The following is a 25,890-nucleotide window of genomic DNA, read 5'->3' as shown; positions in this document are numbered from 1 at the left end:
CCACGACCCATTTTCAATGTCCTGGCTGAGGGAAGGAGGTTCTCACCCAAGATTTGACGGTACATGGCCCCGTCCATCGTCCCTTTGATGCGGTGAAGTTTTCCTGTCCCCTTAGCAGAAAAACACCCCCAAGCATAATGTTTCCACATCCATGTTTGACGGTGGGGATGGTGTTCTTGGGGTCATAGGCAGCATTCCTCCTCCTCCAACCACGGCGAGTTGAGTTGATGCCAAAGAGCTCCATTTTGGTCTCATCTGACCACAACACTTTCACCCAGTTGTCCTCTGAATCATTCAGATGTTCATTGGCAAACCTCAGACGGGCATGTATATGTGCTTTCTTTAAGCAGGGGGACCTTGCGGGCACTGCAGGATTTCAGTCCTTCACGGCGTAGTGTTTTACCAATTGTTTTCTTGGTGACTATGGTCCCAGCTGCCTTGAGATCGTTGACAAGATCCTCCCGTGTAGTTCTGGGCTGATTCCTCACCGATCTCATGATCATTGCAACTCCACGAGGTGAGATCTTAAATGGAGCCCCAGGCCGAGGGAGATTGACAGTTCTTTTGTGTTTCTTCCATTTGCGAATAATCACACCAACTGTTGTCACCTTCTCACCAAGCTGCTTGGCAATGGTCTTGTAGCCCATTCCAGCCTTGTATAGGTCTACAATCTTTTCCCTGACATCCTTGGAGAGCTCTTTGGTCTTGGCCATGGTGGAGAGTTTGGAATCTGATTGATTGCTTCTGTGGACAGGTACCTTTTATACAGGTAACAAACAGATTAGGAGCACTCCCTTCAAGAGTGTGCACCTAATCTCAGCTCGTTACCTGTATAAAAGACACCTGGGAGGCAGACATATTTCTGATTGAGAGGGGGTCAAATACTTATTTCCCTCATTAAAATGCAAATCAATTTCTAACATTTTTGACATGCGTTTTTCTGGATATTTAGGTTGTTATTCTGTCTCTCACTGTTCAAATAAACCTACTATTAAAATTATAGACTGATCATTTCTTTGTCAGTGGGCAAACGTGCAAAATCAGCAGGGGATCAAATACTTTTTCCCCTCACTGTATGTGAAAACACCCTCAGACTTGCTTTCAATGAGAATGTCATATCATTAACATACATTTTATGTGTGAATTTGGTCGGGCTGCCCAAAAAGTTACATTTTGCAGCTTTAATAACTGGGAGCATAGAAATTGCGCACATAGACATGCTTTCAATACCAATGACCGATCTATAAACACACATTTCTATGTAAATTTGGTCATGTCGCCCAAAATGTTACAAATTGTTTATACAGGTTTTTTTGGGAGATAGAATATATCAACACTGGACATGCTAACTAGTTAAAATACCCCATTGGGGATCTAGCTAATGATTAGCACAATGGTAAAGGCATGTAGGCAACCCCATGCTTCAGCCTAGTTATTTATAGCCACTATACTGCATCAGATGGGCTGCAGGTGATAATACTTATTGCTAATAGCACACCTATCGGCATATATTTTTCCCCATTCAATTTTGTAATGAACAGATAGAGACTAAAAATAGACAGGGTTCAATTGGAGTTGAAAGGTTTTAACATCTTAGTGTTGCATTCAAGGTTACGATCCATTTTAAGACTGCAGCTGGATTAGAAGAGGAAAACGTGTCCAACTATGGATAATCATTTAGCCAAATAAGTGATAATACTGTATACAATGTGGGACTGAGCCAAGCTGCATTAATCCACGCCACTCGTCAGTCAGTATGGCTCAGTATTGAACAGCCTGCTGTCATTTAATGCCCGACCCTCATCGTGGAGAGCTATCCTCCTATTAGTTTTCACTTCATCCCTTACCTAACCTACTTGTACACATTCAGTATAGAACCATCCTCTATGTAGAACCATATTTCTAACCAAAAAGACAGCAGGTGGTCAAAGTCAAAAACATGGCATCCTCTCTACGTGACAAATGTCCTCATAACAATGCCTCCACACAGCATCAAAGCAATTAGAGGAACTCAGTACCACCAATGATTAAGTTGCAGGGGTGATTGATATAAGTTATGAATACCTGCAGAAAGCCCACAGAGGGCTCTGCATAGAAGAGACCCAAGGTACTTGAAACAGAATGGACTCCTGTATCTCCTCTCTCTGTCAACTTCCCCACCACTTAGAAGATGGTTAGAGGTCATCCTCTTTCATTGTAACTGCCAGAGTATTGTATTTAACCTTTATTTAACTAGGCAAGTCAGTTAAGAACAAATTCTTATTTTCAATGACGGCCAAACCTTAACCCGGACGACACTGGGCCAATTGTGCGCCGCCCTATGGGACTCCCAACCGCAGCCGGTTGTGATACTGCCTGGAATCGAACCAGGGTCTGTAGTGACCCCTCCAGCACAGAGATGCAGTGCCTTAGACCGCTGCGCCACTCGGGGGCCCCTAAAAAGTAATCAAATCTGTATTTCAAATAGACTGTATCTCAAAGTATGCCATTAGCGGTTTACAATATTGGCTATTTAGTTCGTAGTTTGATCTCTCTTGGCTCCCACTCACCCCATCTCAATCAAGGGCATCTTCCCCAGTGAAAGCCTTCCCTGTCTGTCCTCCCCCTGCCTCTCACTCCTTCGCCACTCCCTCCTAGTCATGCTGGTCTTCCAAGTCCCCCATCTCTACTAACCCCTCATTAACTTAGCTAGCAAGCTACAGTTCCCTTGGTTAAACCATACTGGTAACTATTATGTGGTTAAACGTGCTAGCTCACACTAACCTAGCTTGCTTAATCAATAGCCTGCTCTGATAACTACCATACTTGTCTCTGTAAAACAACACATACAATAAAACAGTGTTGTAACAACAGACATGGCTGATATGGACACGTATTACATGACAGTGTTGTTACAACCCACATGGCTGATATGGACACGTATTACATGACAGTGTTGTTACAACCCACATGGCTGATATGGACACGTATTACATGACAGTGTTGTTACAACACACATGGCTGATATGGACACGTATTACATGACAGTGTTGTTACAACACACATGGCTGATATGGACACGTATTACATGACAGTGTTGTAACAACACACATGGCTGATATGGACACGTATTACATGACAGTGTTGTAACAACACACATGGCTGATATGGACACGTATTACATGACAGTGTTGTTACAACACACATGGCTGATATGGACACGTATTACATGACAGTGTTGTAACAACACACATGGCTGATATGGACACGTATTACATGACAGTGTTGTTACAACACACATGGCTGATATGGACACGTATTACATGACAGTGTTGTTACAACCCACATGGCTGATATGGACACGTATTACATGACAGTGTTGTTACAACACACATGGCTGATATGGACACGTATTACATGACAGTGTTGTTACAACACACATGGCTGATATGGACACGTATTACATGACAGTGTTGTTACAACACACATGGCTGATATGGACACGTATTACATGACAGTGTTGTAACAGCACACATGGCTGATATGGACACGTATTACATGACAGTGTTGTTACAACACACATGGCTGATATGGACACGTATTACATTACAGTGTTGTTACAACACACATGGCTGATATGGACATGTATTACATGACAGTGTTGTTACAACCCACATGGCTGATATGGACATGTATTACATGACAGTGTTGTTACAACACACATGGCTGATATGGACACGTATTACATGACAGTGTTGTTACAACACACATGGCTGCGTGGGAGCAGAATGGGCCTAAACAGCAATAGTACAGAGTGTAATTCACACTGTGGGACTGCTAGGACAGACACTCACAGTACTGGCAGTCATTCTAATGGTCCTGGTGTTCTGGTGTTGTCTGCTACTCTAGTGAGGATGGACAGGGAAGGACTGGGACCAGAAAACAGCCCGGGCCCATATTTTCTACTCTCTCAGGGGGCCTCGAGAGAGTAAAAAATATGGGCCCGGGCTGTTTGCTAGTCCCAGTCCTTCCCTATCCATCCTTGCTAAAGATCATTCTTCACAAAGACACACATTTAGACAGGCCCACTGGGCTTTAGATGGAGCAGCCCATCCGACATTTGCCCAGGCTGCACTATGCCCAATCCGTTTCTGAGGATGGAACTTGAGGTCTCAGCAGAGTGAGTCCTCTCATAACCAGCCCAGCGCTCATCAATCATCCACAGGTACCGCTTGCCCCCTAAAACCCAGCTCCTGCCACAATATTGATGATGCAAGCACTGCGAACGAGTGCGACACACCACCATGGCCCTCCCGTCTCCCCCTAACCGTATTCCCTTCATCAAACCATATCCCTTCATCAGCTCCCTGCCTATTAAGGTTTGATTATTCCCTCTGTGCTTTCTGTAGTGCTGTGTTCCTACATGGTCCAGTGTGCTTCGAAGCCGGCCTTAACCATCCTGGGTTGTGACGGATATGGCGGATAGTATATTCCCTACATAGTGCACTACTTTTGACCAGGGGATGGTACCCTACTGCCTATATAGTGCACTACTTTTGACCAGGGGATGGCACCCTACTGCCTATATAGTGCAACACTTTTGACCAGGGGATGGCACCCTACTGCCTATATAGTGCAACACCTTTGACCAGGGGATGGCACCCTACTGCCTATATAGTGCACTACATTTGACCAGGGGATGGCACCCTACTGCCTATATAGTGCACTACTTTTGACCAGGGGATGGCACCCTACTGCCTATATAGTGCAACACTTTTGACCAGGGGATGGCACCCTACTGCTTATATAGTGCACTACTTTTGACCAGGGGATGGCACCCTACTGTCTATATAGTGCACTACTTTTGATCAGGGAATGGCACCCTACTGCCTATATAGTGCACTACTTTTGACCAGGGGATGGCACCCTACTGCCTATATAGTGCACTGCTTTTGACCGAGCCCTATGCACCACATAGAGAATAGGGTGCTATTTGAGACACAGTCCTGCTACCTGAGACAGTGTGGTTTTATCGAAAGCCGGAGATACCCAACACCCGGATGGGATGATGCACTTATTTAAGAGGAAATCGCTTGGCACGCGGAAAGCTGGGTAAACACATTCCCCTGTTCCTCCCTGTTCCCTGAGTGTCACCTTGAGGTCCAAGCAGCCAATCCTGCTCCCCACGCAAGAGAAGCCATTACTTCAGTACTGACCGATCTCTCCCCGCGCACTCACACTTCGACATACATATGCGTTAGGAAGGCACGTACACGCGTGAACATATTCATTCACTCATTCTATCAATCTCTCAATTACCCGCTCACACTTTCTTTTTTTCTCTCCCTTTTGTCTCTCCTTTGCTCTCCCTCTCTCACACACACACACACACTTTTCTCTGCTTCCGTTCTTCATTGTCAGTTAGAGTGGGAAGCAGTGGCAGGAGTCAAACATGTTCTAACAGCGCATCCGTTGTCATGTCATTTTTTGTGTGCCATTGTCTCTGTGCAGTAGAAGGAGAAAGCAGTCATAGTGTATCGGATGATGATTTGATAGACTTTCTGTTCCTGTCAGTGATGTGACATTTACAGGCAGATGGCTGTGAAGCAGCAACCTTTTGTTCCAGCTAAAGAATGAACACAGTTACGGGATGAGTCACAAACAACTCTGTACGTCCCAAATGGCACCCTATTCCTTGTATAGTGCACTACTTTTGACCAGATCTGGTCAAACGTAGTGCACTATGTAGGGAATATGGTTCAATTTGGGATGCTAACCTGTTTTCCTGAATGTCAACACTGCAGTCTGTCAGAGGAGACTAGAAAAAAAAGCAACAATCCAAAATCTGATGGTCCAGGAAAAGATATGTTCCGAGATAAAGTCATTTCCATCTTCATAGTACTGGTTCTTGGAATAGGATTTTTATTTTTTACCCCTTTTTCTTCCCAATTTCTTGGTATCCAATTGGGAGTTACAGTCTGGTGTCATCGCTTCAACTCCTGTACGGACTCGGGAGAGGCGAACGTCGAGAGCCATGCGTCCTCCGAAACACGACCCAACTGCTTCTTGACACAATGCCCGCTTAACCCGGAAGCCAGCCACACCAATGTGTCGGAGGAAACACCGTACACCTGGCGACCGTGTCAGCGTGCATGCACCCGGCCCGCCACTGGAGTCACTAGAGCCCGATGGGACAAGGACATCCCTGCCGACACTGGGCCAATTGTGCACCGCCCCATGGGTCTCCCGGTCACGGCCGGCTGCGGCAGAGCCTGAATCTAAGGATTCATGGACAATAAAGGATATAAAATTGGCAGATAAAATTAAATATTTAAAATACAATTAATTACCTGCATCATTTCTAATCGCCTTTTTAAAATATATTTATACAGTTGAAGTCGGAAGTTTACCAACACTTAGGTTGGAGTCATTAAAACTCGTTTTTCAACCACTCCACAAATTTCTTGTTTACAAACTATAGTTTTGGCAAGTCAGTTAGGACATCTACCTTGTGCATGACACAAGTCATTTTTCCAACAATTGTTTACAGACAGATTATTTCATTTATAATTCACTGTATCATAATTCCAGTGGGTCAGAAGTTTACATACACTAAGTTGACTGTGCCTTTAAACAGCTTGGAAAATTCCATAATTTGAGTCAATTGGAGGTGTACCTGTGGCCTATTTGTGGGCAGAACTGAAAAAGCTTGTGCGAGCAAGGAGGCCTACAAACCTGACTCAGTTACACCAGCTCTGTCAGGAGAAATGGGCCAAAATTCACTCAACTTATTGTGGGAAGCTTGTGGAAGGCTACACGAAATGTTTGACCCAAGTTAAACAATTTAAAGGCAATGCTACCAAATACTAATTGAGTGTATGTAAACTTCTGACTCACTTGGACTGTGATGAAAGAAATTAAAGCTGAAATAAATTATTCGTTCTACTATTATTCTGACATTTCACATTCTTAAAATAAAAGTGGTGATCGCAACTGACCTAAAACAGGGAATTTTAACTAGGATTAAATGTCAAGAATTGTGAAAAACTGAGTTTAAATGTATTTGACTAAGGTGTATGTAAACTGCTGACTTCAACTGTATATATATATATATATATATATATATATATATGTATATATACAGTATAGATATATACAATATATATATACCAGGGCAGCTCTAGCAGGGCAGAAATGTGACAAACGGTGGCATCATATGATGGTGGCACGTTGAAAGTCAATGAGCTCTTCAGTAAGGCCATTCTACTGCCAATGTTTGTCTATGGAGATTGCATGGCTGTGTGCTCGATTTTATACACCTGGCAGCAACAGGTGTGTCTGAAATAGCCAAATCCACTAATTTGAAGGGGTGTCCACATACTTTTGTATTTATAGAGTATATATTTTGGTGGAGGAGGAATAATTGCCTGGGGCTGTTGTTCATGGTTCGGGCTAGTCCCCTTAGTTCCAGTGAAGGGATATCTTAACGCTACAGCACACAATGACATTCTAAACGATTCTTTGATTCCAACTTTGTGGTAACAGTTTGGGTAGGCCCTTTCTTGTTTCAGCATGCCAATGCACAAAGCGAGGTCCATACAGAAATAGTTTGTCGAGATCGGTGTGAAAGAACTTGACTGGCCTGCACAGAGCCCTGACCTCAACACAATCGAACACCTTTGGGAAGAATTGGAATGCCGACTGCGAGCCAGGCCTAATCGGCCCAACATCAGTGCCCGACCTCACTAATGCCCGTGGCTGAATGAATGCAAGTCCCTGTGGCAATGTTCCAACAACTAGTGTAAAACTTTCCCAGAAGAGTGGAGGCTGTTATAGTAGCAAAGGGGAACCAACTCCATTTCTCTTTGCTTATTAAAACTGTTCTTGCCATAATATGGACTTGGTATTTTACCAAACAGGGCTGTCTTCTGTATAACAACCCTACCTTGTCACAACACAATTGATTGGGTCAAACGCAAAAAATATTTTTTGATTTGTTGAACACTTTTTTGTTTACTATATGATTCCATATGTGTTATTTCATAGTTTTGATGTCTTTACTATTATTCTACAGTGTAGACAATAGTAAAAATAAAGGAAAACCCTGAAATGAGTGTGCCCAAACTTTTGACTGGTACTGTATATATTTGTTTATTTATTATTATGCCCCTACCCTCGTCTCCCCTGATTGGAGAACTTGGTGGAAAATATTACAATTCAATATATATAAAGTTTATTTCCTAATCGCACTGGACTCCAAGTCAACCAATCAACCACTCCAATCTTAATTCCAACTCTCAGATGTCCACAGTCTAATCCGTCTTTCCCAGTACACTACCATTTTACTATTTCCTTTTGCAATACATCTGTCTGTTTTGCGGACATCCAATCTAACCTTTGCAGATGATAAGTTGTAGCTTATCTCAGAGCATTCTTATATTCTTAACCTTTCAGGTAGGCCACATTAGTGATGCACGCTAAAAGTAAAACCCAATACATATCTGTGCATTGTTATGCATTCCTGCTGCCGTGACACATTATTCCGAGCGTATTAATGAGCAGAAAATGCCAGAGATGCACTTTTCCCTTCTGCTCTTCTCTTTCTGAGGAATACTGGGAGGGCTAGAAAGCCACCGACTGTCCCACAAGAGAGGAGAGGAGAGGGGAGGGCAGTGCTGTGATGGGAAGGTGTTATAAGGTGGAGAGAGAGAGAGGGGGAAAGTTGGAGGGAGAGAGAGGGAGAATGCGGGCAATATAATGGGAAACTAGGGGAGGGGGAGACAAAGAGGAGAGAGAGGCCGTGGGATGGGGATGTGATGGAGATTGGAAGAAGAGTATAAGTGAGAGAGAGAGACAGAGTGGAGAGAGTGTGCTACCAGAGGGTCAGGGAAAGGGGAAGAGAGGGGGCTAAGGTGTGTGGAGAGGTGAACAAGGAGTGATGGACTATGATCAATCTGGCTTAGGAAGACTAAATCATTTTGCATATTTTTTATTTCTCCTTAATTTAACAAAGCTTTATTTTCAATCATTTGATGTAACATGATGGTACCTCAACGCTATTTGTAAACTGCGTACACCTAGAATAACCCCTATTTTCCAGGTAATAGCTACCAATGCTTATAACATACAGAAAACAATTGCGATTCCCCAGTGATGTGTGTATGCCCTCTACTGAAGGGAATGCTGACATTGCCCTGGGACTGAGGCTACTACCTACCTCTGTACAGCCCAATAGCCGTTCGATGTATGTAATTAGCCATAGTGATTTGTGCTGTTCTAATGCGTTGACCGTCATGTGACCGCCATATGTAGCAATGGTTTGGGGTTTTGCAAGCAAAGTAGCCCAGAGGGATCAATAAGTCCATTACAGCAGACCACAGGAGCACCGCCGACACACACACACACACACACACACACACACAAACACACATACACCATAAAGCAACATTGACTCCATTGCCATACACACACACGCACAAAATGGGACCCTAAAGCAACATTGACTCCATTGCCATACACACACACGCACAAAATGGGACCCTAAAGCAACATTGACTCCATCGCCATACACACACACACTCACGCACATACATACATACACACACAAGACACATGATGCACGTATGCACACAAAAACAAACCCACCCTTCCTCCACCCCTCTCTCCCTCACTCTCTCCCCACCCTCTCTCTCTCCTCAGGGTGGCTACAGTGAACTCTCTATGCTCTGTTCTCTAAATTCTCAGTGTGTGAGTAGGACCTTAGGGCAGCTGTGTCATGAAGCCAGAGGCTCTCTCTGTCAGACTGAGTCCATGTCAACCTCCCTCACTGGCCACTGTGCCCAGTGTTCACAGACTGACACAAGCCCGGTCTGAGGGCCCCTTACTCTGGGCAGTGGCAGTGGGCACCAGGCTCTACATGGAAAACATCTGTGCCGCGCTCTGGAGGCTAGCAACACTTCCCATCACACTAGCTCACCTGGATTAGACAATGTTCAAGCCATGTGTGACACACACAATGCCCTGGAAGGTCGCTTCACCTAAGACTATACATTCAGCGTCAGCAATAGCATTGGTAGAGGCTTTCGCAATGCTACTGCCTGCTCTTATTTTCATGGGACCTGTTTCACTTGAGGTGCAGTGTAGTCTGGCAACTATATATATATTTTCTCATGAAATTGTGTATTTTCTCAGCTGTTTTTACAAGTTATATAAGGTCCATCTAAACTAGCCTGGTCCCAGATCCGTTTGTGCTCTTGCCATCGCCATTGCTCATTGTCAAGCCAAACATGATGACACAAGCAGACTGGCACTCAGGCTACATTTGAAAGTATTCCATACAGTAGGCCAATTTGTAATGGATGTTGTAAGAGTACATAAAACTTGCTACTTGCATAGTCATTCCAATCTGTGTCTGTCCAAACCTGAATATGACTGTGGTAATTGCCTTTGTCGTTAGGCTAATTGGTCTTAACGGGCTAAAATTATATTATTTTCTCCGCCAGCCTTTCTTTTCTTGTAGGACACAGCTAAATCAGCACGTCGTCTTCCACACTAGGCTTCGTCCCAAAAAGCACCCTATTCCCTATATACTGTGGTACACTACTTTTGACCAGAGCACGATGGGCCCTGGTTGAAAGTAGCGCATTAGTAAGGAATAGGGTGCTTTTTGGGATGCAACCCAGAGCTGGTTGAGGTGACCCCTGGGCGGATGGAACTATGACATTGATTGGTTATGATAAGCAGGACTGATACGCGTGTCATATCCATTGCTGTGCGGTTAGCGGTTAGCGTCCCCTAGGGGAATGACTGCTAGCCATTAGACAAACCGCTAAACCCATCCCAGTACTGACGTGCATGGTGGTGACCACTGACCTCTTCCTGCTCTCCTGACCTGTGCTGACCTCACTTAAGGTCACACAGTTTAACCCAGCTCTGGAATGGGGTTGCCGACCTATTAGTCCTGGATCAGCTTTACTTCTCCAATCTCTGCCTCAACCAGTTACCATTAGAGAGTTCTCATCCATAATTATACCTACTGTCTACATCACGCCCCAAGCCAACACCACTCTAGCACTCAACGAACTGTATGGGGCCATAAACAAACAAGAAACCGCACACCCAGAGGCAGCGTTTCTGGTGGGCGGAGACTTTAACGCAGGGAGATGTAAAACCCTCCTACCTCACGTCAACCAACGCATCTTCTGCGCCACTAGGGGCGCTAAAGCTCTAGACCACTTTAATTCTACCCACAGAAATGCATACAGGGCCCTCCCTCGTCCGCACTTCGGCAAATCTGACCATGACTCCATTCTCCTGCTTCCTGTGTATAAACAACAGCTCAGTCATACGCTCAATACGGAAGAGGTTGGATGAAGCAGACGCAAGGCTGCAAGACTGTATTGCTATTACAGACTGGGATATGTTTTGGGATATCCGTGCTGGGCTAAAGGCTGGAGCTACTGTTTACAAGGAACGGGACACTGAGATGGAAGCATACAAGAAAGCCCGCAACGACCTCCAATGACTGTGTGATCTCGCTCTCAGTGGCCGGTGTGAGCAAAATGTTTAAACAGGTTAATAATCACAAGGCCGCCGGGCCAGACGGAATACCAGGGCTCGTTCTCAAAGCATGCGCCAAGCTCCAAGGTAACCTGCCTAAATGACTATTAGCCTGTAGCACTCACATCTGCAATTATGAAGTGCTTTGAAAGGCTGGACATGACACACATCAACACCATCATCCCAGGCACCCTGGACCCACTCCAATTCGCATACCGCCCCAACAGATCCACAGATGACGCAATCTCAATTGCACTTCACACTTCCCTCTCCCACCTGGACAAGAGGGGAAATAGCTATGTGAGAATGCTGTTCATAGACTACAGCTATTCAACACTATAGTCCTCTCCAAACTCATCTCTAAGCTAGGGACCCTGGGACTGAAACCCTCCCTCTGCAACTGGATCCTGAATTTCCGGATGTGCCGGCCCCAGGTGGTGAGGGTAGGCAACAACACCTCCGCCACACTGACCCTCAACACGGAGGCATCTCAGGGGTGTGTGCTTAGTCCCCTCCTGTACTCCCTGTTCACCCATGACTGTGTGGCCACGCTCAACTCCAAACATCCTCATCAAGTTTGTTGATGACGCGACGGTGGGTAGGCCTGATCACTGACGGCGATGAGCCTAGAGGAGGTCAGAGAGTGTGGTGCCAGGACAACAACATCTCCCTCAATGTCAGTAAGACCAAGGAGCACACACACACAACACACACACACGCAGACTGACACAACACAAACACACATATGTACACATTACACACACACACTCACTTTTGCACTCATTTGCTGATGCTGCTCTGTTCTTTATTTTACTCTTATCATTATCTATCCTGATGTCTTCATGTGCTTATCTACTTCAAATACCTTGTACCTCTGCACATCAATCTGGTACTGGTACTGCCTGTATATAGCTCCAGATTGATCTGGTACTGGTACTCCCTGTATATAGCTCCAGATTGATCTCGTACTGGTACTTCCTGTATATAGCTCCAGATTGATCTGGTACTGGTACTGTCACGTTCTGACCTTTATTTCCTTTGTTTTGTATTTATTTAGTATGGTCAGGGCGTGAGTTGGGTGGGCAGTCTATGTTTGATTTTCTATGATTTGGGGATTTCTATGTTTCGGCCTAGTATGGTTCTCAATTAGAGGCAGGTGTCATTAGTTGTCTCTGATTGAGAATCATACTTAGGTAGCCTGGGTTGCACTGTGTGTTTGTGGGTGAATGTCTATGTTAGTGGCTTGTGTCAGCACAGGTCTCATTTGTAGCTTCACGGTTGTTTTTGTGTAGTGTTCAGTGTTCTCTTTATTAAAATTCACTATGAACACATACCACGCCGCATTTTGGTCCTCTGATCCTTCTCGCCTCTCCTCTTCAGATGAAGAGGAGGAAGACCGTGACAGGTACTCCCTGTATATAGCTCCACATTGATCTGGTACTGGTACTCCCTGTATATAGCTCCAGATTGATTTGGTACTGGTACTCCCTGTATATAGCTCCAGATTGATCTGGTACTGGTACTCCCTGTATATAGCTCCACATTGATCTTGCCTTCCACAAGCTTCCCACAATAAGTTGGGTGAATTTTGGCCTATTCCTCATGACAGAGTCAGGTTTGTAGGCCTCCTTGCTCGCACACACTTTTTCAGTTCTGCCCACAAATTGCAAGCCTCCCCCTTTTCCCTCCAAACATAACGATGGTCATTATGGCCAAACAGTTATATTTTTGTTTCATCAGACCAGAGGACATTTCTTCAAAAAGTACGATCTTTGTCACCATGTGCAGTTGCAAACTGTAGTCTGACTTTTTTATGGAGGTTTTGGAGCAGTGGCTTCTTCATTGCTGAGCGGCCTTTCAGGTTATGTCGATATAGGACTTGTTTTACTGTGGATATAGATACTTTTGTACCTGTTTCCTCCAGCATCTTCACGAGGTCCTTTGCTTTTGTTCTGGGATTGATTTGGACTTTTCGCACCAAAGTATGTTAATCTCTAGAAGACAGAACACGTCTCTTTCCTGAGCGGTATGACGGATGCGTGTTCCCATGGTGTTTATACTTGCGTACTATTGTTTGTACAGATGATCGTGGTAACTTCAGGCGTTTGGTAATTGCTCCCAAGGATGAACCAGACTTGTGGATGTCTACAAGGTAGGTAGGCTTTGAAATACATCCACAGGTACACCTCCAATTGACTCAAATGATGTCAATTAGCCTATCAGAAGCTTCAAAAGCCATGACATAATTTTCTGGAATTTTCCAAGCTGTTTAAAGGCACAGTCAACTTAGTGTATGTAAACTTCTGACCCACTGGAATTGTGATACAGTGAATTATAAGTGAAATAATCTGTCTGTAAACAATTGTTGGAAAAATGACTTGTGTCATGCACAAAGTAGATGCCCTAACCGACTTGCCAAAACTATAGTTTGTTAACAAGAAATGTGTGGAGTGTTTGAAAAACGAGTTTTAATGACTCCAACCTAAGTGTATGTAAACTTCTGACTTCAACTGTATATAGCGCCATTCTTGTGTGTTTTATTTGATTCCTCGTGTTACTATTTTACTTTTAAACTCTGTATTGTTGGGAAGGGCTCGTAAGTAAGCATTTCATGGTAAAGTCTACACCAGTTGTATTCGGCACATGTGACAAATACAATTTGATTTGATTTGAAATATCTGTGCAACATTTAATGTTTGCATCTGTTCATCGATCAATGCATAGTTTACAAACATGACAAACGCACGCAAACAGGCCCTCTGTATTGGGCAGCGATAATCACAGCGGAGACACCCGAACAGAGGAACTGTGAGGAGGAACAGGGGAAAACGAGAGAACAAGCAAGGAGGAGGGGGAGCGATACGGAAGGGAGCCAGAGAGAGAGCGAGAGAGAGATGGGAAGAGAGTGAGAGACCGGCAGAACCACAGAGGTAGAAACAAAATGCAAGAAATCCGGTAAGAGAAAGCGAGAGAGAGTGTGAGATAGATATATTTACAGGCTAAGGAGAGCTGAGATTGCATGCTAGTAGCAATAAAATTAGCATCCTCACACTGATCATCCAGGATCCAGGCAGGCGTGCTCTTATCTGTCCCCGAGGAAGGAGCATGGCAGCCCAGCCTGTGGAGGAAGGACAACAGGGCTGGGGCTGGAGCTGGACTGAGGCATGAGGAAGCAGGGGAGAGAAGCAGCATCGCAGCCGCCCAGCTCACACAGGCCAGGCGGCTTCTGCACCAACGCCGGCAGATAGACTAGGCTTGAGGAGAGGCAGGCAGCTGCTGAGATTAGAGAGCTCACGTGGACAACGTAGCAGCACCATTAACGGTAGTTGGAGCATTACATGTATCAGTAGCTTTTGACCTAACAGTATCAACGGCAGTAGCAGGAGCAAAGGTAGCACATCTGTCGCTGCAGTATTGGCAGCCACACCAAAGGTAACCCTAACAAAGGTAGCCATAGCTGTAAAGGTATTCGTAGCAAAAGCAGTCCAGGTATCTTTAGTCACATTAGGGATACTTAACAGTGGCCCGGGACACTGAATGACAAGTGTGACTGATGAAGGCCACCTGGATTCGCCTGCTGAAAAGATCCAAGGGAGGTCGCGTCAAGAGCGCCGATGACTGTGTAAGCCGATTATTCAAACATGCTTCCTTTATCTCCTGTTTGTGTGCGTGTGCACGTTTGTGTGTGCGTGAACGTATACGTCCACTGGTGTGTGTACTGAATGTACATCATCGCATGCACCTGTGCGTGCCTGTATAGGGGTCAGGGGGTGGTATTGTCACTCTGCGTTAGGGATGATAAGGGTCAGTGGGGTTGTCCGTCATCAGAGTCAGAGTCCTCATTATGTCGTAACTCTCTTGGTCAGACCCCTGCTTTACTCTGGACATAATGGAATGATGGTTTGAACAGTGTCAGTCACATGAGGATACCAGGATACATGAGGTTGATGTGGTTGGTGTGGTTGTATGTTATACTGTAGTGTTTGTGAGCGTGTGTGCGTAGGGTTGGGGAGTAACTTATTATCCAAAAAACGTTAACAGTAATCAGTTACATTACCAGCAAATATTTTGTAATCAGATTACAGATACTTTTGAAAAAACTAGATTACTTCTTGGATTACTTTTTCATTCAGAAAGGATGTTTGCGAATCGAATGTATTGACACCTTTCTGTTTTCTCAATGAAATTCAATTCAGCGCTGAAAATAAGCACAACGTTTGTTCAGCCTGAACGAGTCTGACCACAAGCCAGAGACCACTCTAATGACACACCACATGCGTTTGATGGATCCTTTTCTTGTCTTCTTCTAAGGGGAAAGTAATCCATAAGTAACTGAGAGTAATAATAGGTCACTTGTAACTGTAACGGATTACATTTGGAAAGTAACCTACACTACCATGTGCAGTTGGCTCGTGCGTGCGTGCGTGCTTACGTGCGCGACTATGTGTACATGTGTGTGCATAGCTCCTGTGATGGTGAAGTGTGGGTACTAAAACTATTTTTAGGTAGGCTTTAACGAATGAGGTAAGACACCGATATCCAAAGCATGAAGCAAAATGCATGAAACATAAGCAGTGTTTCAGATAAAGAGTAGAGAGTTATTTATAGACGGTGTCTCAGGTACACCGTAGGCAAAGAAACATGGATAGTTAATGAGCAGTGTCTCATCTACAGATGTAGGATCTTAATGTGAGCCAGTTTGCTACAGCATTACAATGATCCTGTAGTAACAGGAAATGTCAATTATTAGGTGGATTATAATTAATGGATATTTTTGTAAGGGTTACGGGATGCTTGGATAGTTTTAAATCAGCCGGGTAGAGTTTGAGGCTATTTATTTTTTATTTAACCCAGACAGAGGAGAACAGAGAGCAGTGTAATGGTGCAGTGAGGATCTTGTGTGGCTGGCAGTGCCATGCCTCTCTGTGCAGGTAAGAGAATGCATCACCCTTCCTTCTGTTCAAAAAGTCCCTCTGAGTCTGACAATAACAAAACAGGGCTATAAACGTACTGGGCTGCCTGCCCGCATTGTAACTTTGCAGAGTGTGTGTGTGTGTGTGTGTGTGTGTGTCTGAGCGTGTGTATGTGCGTGTGTTCCAGCTTGTCTGTGCCTGCCTGTGTGTATAAACTGTGTGGTTCCGACTGTGAAGCATGGAGGAGGAGGTGTTATGGTGTGGGTGTGCTTTGCTGGTGACACTGTCAGTGATTAATTTAGAATTCAAGGCACACTTAATCAGCATGGCTACCAGAGCATTCTGCAGCAATACCCCTTCTCATCTGGTTTGCGCTTAGTGGGACTATCATTTGTTTTTCATCAGGACAATGACCCAACACACTTCCAGGCTCAAGGAGAGTGACGGAGTGCTGCATCAGATGACCTGGCCTCCACAATCACCTGACCTCATCCCAATTGAGATGGTTTGTGATGAGTTGGATGCAGAGTGAAGGAAAACCAGCCAACAAGTACTCAGCATATGTGGGAACTCCTTCAAGACTGCTGGAAAAGCATTCCTCATGAAGCTGGTTGAGAGAATGCCAAAAGTGTGCAAAGCTGTCATCAAGGCAAAGGGTGGCTACTTTGAAGAATCTCAAATGTAAAATATGTTTTGATTTGTTGAACACTTTTGATTCCATATGTGTTATTTCATAGTTTTGATGTCTTCACTGTTATTCTACGATGTAGAAAATAGTAAGAGAGGAGAGAGAGAGAGAGAGAGAGAGAGGGCGCTCACGTCATGGAAGACAAACCTACAGCTATAGTACCCTATAGTTACTGATGTGTCCTTAGGCAATGTGAGATAGTGGGTGTCCCGCTGCTTTATGAGAAGCAGGGGAATGTCCATTTGAAACATGCATCCAATTAGCTATTGTGATTTCTTTCTGCCTCTCCTCCCTCTGGGTTTGAATATTGTGTGATTTAGACGTTGTGCGCCTGTTCACTAAGTTCACTTAACTAGGCTCTGATGCTCTCCGACGATGCATTGTACCTCTGGCGTTGAGTGTGGTCATTAATTTATTTGTGGTCTCATAGTGTTTTTTAACTACTTTTTCGTTTTTGACAGAACCCCTCTCCAAAAAATAGTGCTTCTGCTTGAGTTTCAGTGAGACACTGCTGAACAAGGCAGCAATGTCCACTGCAAACTAGTTTACCAGCAATTGTCTTCAAATTTGGACCTTTCAACTGTGATGCCGCACTGACAGCAGGGGCATGGTGTATAGATTCTGTGACAGTGAGTGTTGGTGTGACTGATGAGTGTGAGTCTGAAGAGTTCATCTCTTGTGTGATGTTGAGGTCTGAAGAGTAAGTCTGTTGTTTGATGTAGAGGGCTGAAGAGTAAGTCTGTTGTTTGATGTTGAGGGCTGAAGAGTAAGTCTGTTGTTTGATGTTGAGGGCTGAAGAGTAAGTCTGTTGTTTGATGTTGAGGGCTGAAGAGTAAGTCTGTTGTTTGATGTTGAGGGCTGAAGAGTAAGTCTGTTGTTGGATGTTGAGGGCTGAAGAGTAAGTCTGTTGTTTGATGTTGAGGGCTGAAGAGTAAGTCTGTTGTTTGATGTAGAGGGCTGAAGAGTAAGTCTGTTGTTTGATGTTGAGGGCTGAAGAGTAAGTCTGTTATTTGATGTTGAGGGCTGAAGAGTAAGTCTGTTGTTTGATGTAGAGGGCTGAAGAGTAAGTCTGTTTGATGTAGAGGGCTGAAGAGTAAGTCTGTTGTTTGATGTTGAGGGCTGAAGAGTAAGTCTGTTGTTTGATGTTGAGGGCTGAAGAGTAAGTCTGTTGTTTGATGTTGAGGGCTGAAGAGTAAGTCTGTTATTTGATGTTGAGGGCTGAAGAGTAAGTCTGTTGTTTGATGTAGAGGGCTGAAGAGTAAGTCTGTTGTTTGATGTAGAGGGCTGAAGAGTAAGTCTGTTGTTTGATGTTGAGGGCTGAAGAGTAAGTCTGTTGTTTGATGGTGAGGGCTGAAGAGTAAGTCTGTTGTTTGATGTTGAGGGCTGAAGAGTAAGTCTGTTGTTTGATGTAGAGGGCTGAAGAGTAAGTCTGTTGTTTGATGTAGAGGGCTGAAGAGTAAGTCTGTTGTTTGATGTAGAGGGCTGAAGAGTAAGTCTGTTGTTTGATGTTGAGGGCTGAAGAGTAAGTCTGTTGTTTGATGTTGAGGGCTGAAGAGTAAGTCTGTTGTTTGATGTAGAGGGCTGAAGAGTAAGTCTGTTGTTTGATGTTGAGGGCTGAAGAGTAAGTCTGTTGTTTGATGTAGAGGGCTGAAGAGTAAGTCTGTTGTTTGATGTAGAGGGCTGAAGAGTAAGTCTGTTGTTTGATGTAGAGGGCTGAAGAGTAAGTCTGTTGTTTGATGTTGAGGGCTGAAGAGTAAGTCTGTTGTTTGATGTTGAGGGCTGAAGAGTAAGTCTGTTGTTTGATGTAGAGGGCTGAAGAGTAAGTCTGTTGTTTGATGTAGAGGGCTGAAGGGTACGTCTGTTGTTTGATGTTGAGGGCTGAAGAGTAAGTCTGTTGTTTCATGTTGAGGGCTGAAGAGTAAGTATGTTGTTTGATGTTGAGGGCTGAAGAGTAAGTCTGTTGTTTGATAAGATCAGAAGAGTAAGTCTGTTGTTTGATGTTGAGGGCTGAAGAGTAAGTCTGTTGTTTGATAAGATCAGAAGAGTAAGTCTGTTGTTTGATGTTGAGGGCTGAAGAGTAAGTCTGTTGTTTGATGTTGAGGGCTGAAGAGTAAGTCTGTTGTTTGATGTTGAGGGCTGAAGAGTAAGTCTGTTGTTTGATGTTGAGGGCTGAAGAGTAAGTCTGTTGTTTGATGTTGAGGGCTGAAGAGTAAGTCTGTTGTTTCATGTTGAGGGCTGAAGAGTAAGTCTGTTGTTTGATAAGATCTGAAGAGTAAGTCTGTTGTTTGATGTAGAGGGCTGGAGAGTAAGTCTGTTGTTTGATGTAGAGAGCTGAAGGGTAAGTCTGTTATTTGATGTTGAGGGCTGAAGAGTAAGTCTGTTGTTTTATGTAGAGGGCGGAAGAGTAAGTCTGTTGTTTGATGTTGAGGGCTGAAGAGTAAGTCTGTTGTTTGATGTAGAGGGCTGAAGGGTAAGTCTGTTATTTGATGTTGAGGGCTGAAGAGTAAGTCTGTTGTTTGATGTAGAGGGCTGAAGAGTAAGTCTGTTGTTTGATGTTGAGGGCTGAAGAGTAAGTCTGTTGTTTGATGTTGAGGGCTGAAGAGTACGTCTGTTGTTTGATGTAGAGGGCTGAAGAGTAAGTCTGTTGTTTGATGTTGAGGGCTGAAGAGTAAGTCTGTTGTTTGATGTAGAGGGCTGAAGAGTAAGTCTGTTGTTTGATGTAGAGGGCTGAAGAGTAAGTCTGTTGTTTGATGTTGAGGGCTGAAGAGTAAGTCTGTTGTTTGATGTTGAGGGCTGAAGAGTAAGTCTGTTGTTTGATGTAGAGGGCTGAAGAGTAAGTCTGTTGTTTGATGTAGAGGGCTGAAGGGTAAGTCTGTTGTTTGATGTTGAGGGCTGAAGAGTAAGTCTGTTGTTTCATGTTGAGGGCTGAAGAGTAAGTATGTTGTTTGATGTTGAGGGCTGAAGAGTAAGTCTGTTGTTTGATAAGATCAGAAGAGTAAGTCTGTTGTTTGATGTTGAGGGCTGAAGAGTAAGTCTGTTGTTTGATAAGATCAGAAGAGTAAGTCTGTTGTTTGATGTTGAGGGCTGAAGAGTAAGTCTGTTGTTTGATGTTGAGGGCTGAAGAGTAAGTCTGTTGTTTGATAAGATCTGAAGAGTAAGTCTGTTGTTTGATGTAGAGGGCTGAAGAGTAAGTCTGTTGTTTGATGTAGAGAGCTGAAGGGTAAGTCTGTTATTTGATGTTGAGGGCTGAAGAGTAAGTCTGTTGTTTTATGTAGAGGGCTGAAGAGTAAGTCTGTTGTTTGATGTTGAGGGCTGAAGAGTAAGTCTGTTGTTTGATGTAGAGGGCTGAAGGGTAAGTCTGTTATTTGATGTTGAGGGCTGAAGAGTAAGTCTGTTGTTTGATGTTGAGGGCTGAAGAGTTAGTCTCTTGTTGTGTGTTATTGAGGTTGGATGCATTAATCTGTCATGTATCTTTCCTTAATGTGTGTTTCCCTCTACTCTGCAGGGTTCGGCGGACTCCTACACCAGCCGTCCATCAGACTCCGATGTTTCCCTGGAGGAGGATAAGGAGGCAGTGCGACGAGAGGCAGAGCGGCAGGCTCAGGCACAGCTCGACAAGGCCAAGGTACTACACACTCTCTCTCTCTCTCTCTCTCTCTCTCATCAGTAGCCCCTCACATGCATTTGAGCCCCTCTGTCTGACTGCACAGCTCTAATCAGCTCTACAGGCTGTTCCCAAAACACACTCTGACAGCAAACCAATGCTGTCTGTCTGCCCTCCTCCCCTCCATCACCTCAGAGCAACACCAAGGAGTCAGTGATACACGAGTCAGCAAAATGGAGAAAAACACAGAGGGAGAGTGACAGAGGGAGAGAGAGCGACATATATAGAGTGAAAGAGAGAGTGACAGAGGGAGAGAGAGCAACATATATAGAGTGAAAGAGAGAGTGACAGAGGGAGAGAGAGCAACATATATTGAGTGAGAGAGAGAGTGACAGAGGGAGAGAAACATATATAGAGTGAAAGAGCGAGTGACAGAGGGAGCAACATATATAGAGTGACAGAGAGAGAGAGCAACATATATAGTGACAGAGAGAGAGAGAGCAACATATATAGAGTGACAGAGAGTGACAGAGGGAGCAACATATATAGAGTGAAAGAGCGAGTGACAGAGGGAGAGAGAGCAACATATATAGAGTGAAAGAGAGATTGACAGAGGGAGAGAGAGCAACATATATAGAGTGAAAGAGAGAGTGACAGAGGGAGCAACATATATAGAGTGACAGCGAGAGAGAGAGCAACATATATAGAGTGACAGAGGGAGCAACATACAGTGCCTTGCGAAAGTATTCGGCCCCCTTGAACTTTGCGACCTTTTGCCACATTTCAGGCTTCAAACATAAAGATATAAAACTGTATTTTTTGTGAAGAATCAACAACAAGTGGGACACAATCATGAAGTGGAATGACATTTATTGGATATTTCAAACTTTTTTAACAAATCAAAAACTGAAAAATTGGGCGTGCAAAATTATTCAGCCCCCTTAAGTTAATACTTTGTAGCGCCATCTTTTGCTGCGATTACAGCTGTAAGTCGCTTGGGGTATGTCTCTATCAGTTTTGCACATCGAGAGACTGAAATGTTTTCCCATTCCTCCTTGCAAAACAGCTCGAGCTCAGTGAGGTTGGATGGAGAGCATTTGTGAACAGCAGTTTTCAGTTCTTTCCACAGATTCTCGATTGGATTCAGGTCTGGACTTTGACTTGGCCATTCTAACACCTGGATATGTTTATTTTTGAACCATTCCATTGTAGATTTTGCTTTATGTTTTGGATCATTGTCTTGTTGGAAGACAAATCTCCGTCCCAGTCTCAGGTCTTTTGCAGACTCCATCAGGTTTTCTTCCAGAATGGTCCTGTATTTGGCTCCATCCATCTTCCCATCAATTTTAACCATCTTCCCTGTCCCTGCTGAAGAAAAGCAGGCCCAAACCATGATGCTGCCACCACCATGTTTGACAGTGGGGATGGTGTGTTCAGCTGTGTTGCTTTTACGCCAAACATAACGTTTTGCATTGTTGCCAAAAAGTTCAATTTTGGTTTCATCTGACCAGAGCACCTTCTTCCACATGTTTGGTGTGTCTCCCAGGTGGCTTGTGGCAAACTTTAAACAACACTTTTTATGGATATCTTTAAGAAATGGCTTTCTTCTTGCCACTCTTCCATAAAGGCCAGATTTGTGCAATATACGACTGATTGTTGTCCTATGGACAGAGTCTGCCACCTCAGCTGTGGATCTCTGCAGTTCATCCAGAGTGATCATGGGCCTCTTGGCTGCATCTCTGATCAGTCTTCTTCTTGTATGAGCTGAAAGTTTAGAGGGACGGCCAGGTCTTGGTAGATTTGCAGTGGTCTGATACTCCTTCCATTTCAATATTATCGCTTGCACAGTGCTCCTTGGGATGTTTAAAGCTTGGGAAATCTTTTTGTATCCAAATCCGGCTTTAAACTTCTTCACAACAGTATCTCGGACCTGCCTGGTGTGTTCCTTGTTCTTCATGATGCTCTCTGCGCTTTTAACGGACCTCTGAGACTATGACAGTGCAGGTTCATTTATACGGAGACTTGATTACACACAGGTGGATTGTATTTATCATCATTAGTCATTTAGGTCAACATTGGATCATTCAGAGATCCTCACTGAACTTCTGGAGAGAGTTTGCTGCACTGAAAGTAAAGGGGCTGAATAATTTTGCACGCCCAATTTTTCAGTTTTTGATTTGTTAAAAAAGTTTGAAATATCCAATAAATGTCGTTCCACTTCATGATTGTGTCCCAAAAATACAGTTTTATATCTTTATGTTTGAAGCCTGAAATGTGGCAAAAGGTCGCAAAGTTCAAAGGGGCCGAATACTTTTGCAAGGCACTGTATATAGATTGAAAGAGCGAGTGACAGAGGGAGAGAGAGCAACATATATAGAGTGACAGAGAGAGTGACAGAGGGAGCAACATATATAGAGTGACAGAGAGAGTGACAGAGGAAGAGAGAAAATTATATTGTTAAAGAAAGAGGGCTCTGGTTAAAAGTAGTGCACTATAGGGAATGGGGCTCAGTTTCAGACATAACCCCAGATTCAAACCAAGGCGAACCTCTCGTTTCCTCTGTAAAAATACCCCCAACAATCAATCAATGTCACCCAATTACGTACAATATGAATGTAAAATATTCAGTTGTCTGGACTTCTGAGAACTGTCCTCATTATATATTGCATTATGCATAGGCAGTGCTGAAATGGCCATATGGCTCTGCTCATTTCTGAAAAAAATAAAAAATGCTGGATTGATGAAGGTTAAGGGGACCTTACCTCGGCACATTTTACGGGCTCCTACTTCACAGCTAACACATTGTGCCCGCTCTGCGCGCAGTAAGGATTGACAATTGACTTCAGAACAATTTGAAACGTTTGCTCAAGGTGAAATGATACGAGAATCTTTATTTATGGTGCGAGATCCACCGTTGCGTGCTTATGCAATGACGGTGCCAGATTACAAGTTACAAGGCGGGCACAGCAACACACAGGACAGGTGTCTAATAACACTGTCAGTACGGGCACAGAGAAGGCTCCAGGTTATTAGCCAATGAAATATGCATAAAATAGAGTCATGTTGACAGAGAGAGAGAGAGAGAAAGACAAGGAAGAGAGAGAGAGAGGTCTCTCTGGTGTTAATTGGCCGTCAACCACAGCGCAACCTACCACCTTCCACTCTTTATTCCATTCTCTTCCTCCCTTCTTTCTCTTTCCCTATGCCCTCACTCGCTCTTCTCCAACCCCTCATTCTCTCACCGGCCTTTCCTCCCTCTGTCTTATTCTCTCCCTCTTCATCCCTGTCTCTTTTCTCTCCCCTCACTCACTCTCACCAGCCTTCTTTCTCTTCCCCTCGCTTTCTCCCACCCTCTCTCTGGCTGCGGTCAATACTGCATGCCTAATGAACGCCTTTCTGTGTTGCATAAAGGAGAGGAGCAGGGGGATGGACAGGGAGATGAGGAGAGAAGAGCAACCGAGGGATGGATGGGAGGGGAGAGATGAGGAGAGGAACAGGGGGATGGACAGGAGAGGAACAGGGTGATGGAGAGGAGCGATGAGGAGAGGAGAGAAACAGGGGGATAGATAGGAGAGGAGATGAGGAGAGGAACAGGGGGGTGGACAGGAGAGGAACAGGGGGATGGACAGGAGAGGAACAGGGGGATGGACAGGAGAGTAGCGATGAGGAGAGAAACAGGGGGATGGACAGGAGAGGAACAGGGGGATGGACAGGAGAGGAGCGATGAGGAGAGGAACAGGGGGATGGACAGGAGAGGAGCGATGAGGAGAGGAACAGGGGGATGGACAGGAAAGGAGCGATGAGGAGAGGAATAGGAGGATGGACAGGAGAAGAGGAGAGGAGAGCAACAGGGGGATGGATGGGAGGGGAGATATGAGTAGAGGAACAGGTGGAAGGACAGGAGAGGAACAGGGTGATGGACAGGAGAGGAGCGATGAGGAGAGGAGAGCAACAGGGGGATCGATAGGAGAGGAGATGAGCAGAGGAACAGGGGGATGGACAGGAGAGGAACAGGGGGGTGGACAGGAAAGGAGATGAGGAGAGGAACAGGGCGATAGACAGGAGAGGGACAGGGGGATGGACAGGAGAGGAGATGAGGAAAATGGGGATGACAGGTGAGGAACAGGGGGAGGACAGGAGAGGACCAGGGTGATGGACAGGAGAGGAACAGGGGGGTGACAGGAGAGGAACAGGAGGATGACAGGAGAGGACCAGGCGGATGACAGGAGAGGAACAGGGGGATGGACAGGAGAGGAGAGGTACAGGGGGATGGACAGGAGAGGAACAGGGGGATGGACAGGAGAGGAACAGGGGGAAGGACAGGAGAGGAACAGGGGGAAGGACAGGAGAGGAACAGGGGGATGGACAGGAGAGGAACAGGGGGATGACAGGAGAGGAGAGGAACAGGGGGATGACAGGAGAGGAGAGGAAAAGGGGGATGGACAGGAGAGGAACAGGGGGATGACAGGAGAGGAGAGGAGCAGTGAGATGACAGGATAGGAGAGGAACAGGGGGATGACAGGAGAGGAACAGGGGGATGACAGGAGAGAAACAGGGGGATGACAGGAGAGGAACAGCAGGTGGACAGGAGAGGAACAGGGGGATGACATGAGAGGAGAGGAACAGGGAGATGACAGGAGAGGAGAGGAACAGGGGGATGACAGGAGAGGAGAGGAACAGGGGGATGGACAGGAGAGGAACAGGGGGATGGACAGGAAAGAAACAGTGGGATGACAGGAGAGGAACAGAGGGGTGGACAGGAGAGGAACAGGGGGATGACAGGAGGGGAGAGAAACAGGGGGATGACATGAGAGGAGAGGAACAGGGAGATGACAGGAGAGGAGAGGAACAGGGGGATGGACAGGAGAGGAACAGGGGGATGACAGGAGAGGAGAGGAGCAGGGGGATGACAGGAGAGGAGAGGAACAGTGGGATGACAGGAGAGGAGAGGAACAGGGAGATGACAGGAGAGGAGAGGAACAGGGGGATGAACAGGAGAGGAACAGGGGGATGGACAGGAGAGGAGAGGAACAGGGGGGTGGACAGGAGAGGAGAGGCACAGGGGGATGGACAGGAGTCGAACAGGGGGATGACAGGAGAGGAGAGGAACAGGGGGATGAGAGGAGAGGAACAGAGGGATGACAGGA

General features: G+C 45.1%; 1 protein-coding gene across 6 annotated transcripts in view; it reads left to right on the top strand.

Annotated features, from left to right (window-relative positions):
* LOC139420461 (voltage-dependent L-type calcium channel subunit beta-2-like) overlaps nt 1-25,890 on the top strand; it is a 129,768-nt gene that overhangs the window by 71,957 nt on the left and 31,921 nt on the right. For all 6 annotated transcript variants that reach the window (XM_071170632.1, XM_071170631.1, XM_071170630.1 and 3 more), the window contains one exon: nt 20,645-20,764. In XM_071170632.1, coding sequence (XP_071026733.1) covers nt 20,645-20,764 — 120 coding nt within the window. The remainder of the gene's footprint in view (nt 1-20,644; nt 20,765-25,890) is intronic.

This window comes from Oncorhynchus clarkii, chromosome 11 (assembly GCF_045791955.1).
Source record: "Oncorhynchus clarkii lewisi isolate Uvic-CL-2024 chromosome 11, UVic_Ocla_1.0, whole genome shotgun sequence".
Classification (NCBI taxonomy): Eukaryota; Metazoa; Chordata; class Actinopteri; order Salmoniformes; family Salmonidae; genus Oncorhynchus; species Oncorhynchus clarkii.
This window is presented reverse-complemented; position numbering and strand designations above follow the sequence as displayed.